The sequence below is a fragment of the Otolemur garnettii genome, unplaced genomic scaffold (assembly GCF_000181295.1).
Source record: "Otolemur garnettii isolate 467f Iridium unplaced genomic scaffold, OtoGar3 scaffold00068, whole genome shotgun sequence".
In the NCBI taxonomy this organism is placed as follows: Eukaryota; Metazoa; Chordata; class Mammalia; order Primates; family Galagidae; genus Otolemur; species Otolemur garnettii.
In genome coordinates this window covers 2,821,045-2,822,199 of record NW_003852463.1, presented here as the reverse complement: position 1 = coordinate 2,822,199, position 1,155 = coordinate 2,821,045, and the positions used below count along the sequence as shown (strand labels likewise).

The window sequence follows — 1,155 nt, the reverse complement described above, 5'->3', positions numbered from 1 at the left end:
CTCACAGCAACCTCCAACTCCTGGGCTCAAGCGAGTCTCCTGCCTCAGCCTCCCAAGTAGCTGGGACCACAGGCGCCTGCCACAACACCCGGCTATTTTTGCTTGCAGCCATCATTGTTGTTTTGGCGGACCCGGACTGGATTCGAACCTGCCACCTTAGGTATATGTGGCTGGTGCCTTAGCCACTTGAGCCACAGGCGCCGAGCCAAGACAGTCTTTCTTGGTCGCAAAGACTCACATTCATCACAGTGCTTTGTACATAATAAATGAGTTCTTATTAATGGGGTTAATGAGTTAATTCACATGTGTGATTTTACTTCCTGAGAAAATTTGATTGCCCAGGTCAGTCCCCTTTGGAGAATGGGTCTGGAAAATAAATTTTGTAACCCAGGATTATTTGACATGATAAATACCTACTGTCACCCTCTTTCTACTTGTTGCAAAAACGTGTTCTTCCAGAAAAAAGCTTGACACCCATTTAAATAGTACCTAGTTTAAATGGGTAGTTTGACTAAAAATGGAGTTTCAGGGCTTAATTTTCTTATTTTCGTCTTCCAGGTTGGTGATGGCACCACCTCAGTGACCTTGCTGGCTGCAGAGTTTCTGAAGCAGGTGAAACCATATGTGGAGGAAGGTTTGCACCCCCAGATCATCATTCGAGCTTTTCGCACAGCCACTCAGTTGGTATGGGAGTACTGGTTAACCTGACCTTGTGCCCAGTTACCTTTACATTTTTCTTAGTGAAGGTTATATTTTTCCTGGCATGGGGAAGGATTGGGCAATAGGGTTCTTTGAGCATTTTCTGATTTCTCCTTAAGAATCTCATTTGCACTATTTAGTAGCTATTTGATAAGGTGTATCTCTTTAAGCTTTAGGTTAGAGTCAGCCTGGTAGATTATGATGTAGACAGATAAAGGCTCTTAATAAGGGCTCTCTTTGTTTTTATCAAGTACTTCATGTGGTACATCTTGAGGCCTACGTATTATTCACTCTTTAGCCTTCATTTTGTAATCTAAGCAAGTTACTTAATCTCTCTAGGCCTTTCTCCCTTTGCTATGTCTGTTTCAAGTGGGGACATTAAAATGAGATCATACATGAGTATTTTGAAAAAGATAAAATTTGTTTTCTTTCTTTCTTTTTTTTTTTTTTTTTTTT

At 41.1% G+C, this 1,155-nt stretch overlaps 1 protein-coding gene across 2 annotated transcripts in view; it reads left to right on the top strand.

Annotated features, from left to right (window-relative positions):
* The window catches only part of CCT7 (chaperonin containing TCP1 subunit 7), a 25,066-nt gene that overhangs the window by 7,114 nt on the left and 16,797 nt on the right, over positions 1-1,155 (top strand). Inside the window, exon 4 of one of the 2 annotated variants that reach the window (XM_003793403.3) lies at positions 559-684. In XM_003793403.3, the coding sequence (XP_003793451.1) occupies positions 559-684 (126 nt within the window). Of the gene's footprint in view, positions 1-558; positions 685-1,155 lie in introns of those variants that run through there. The other variant, XM_012807404.2, reaches the window with a different exon arrangement.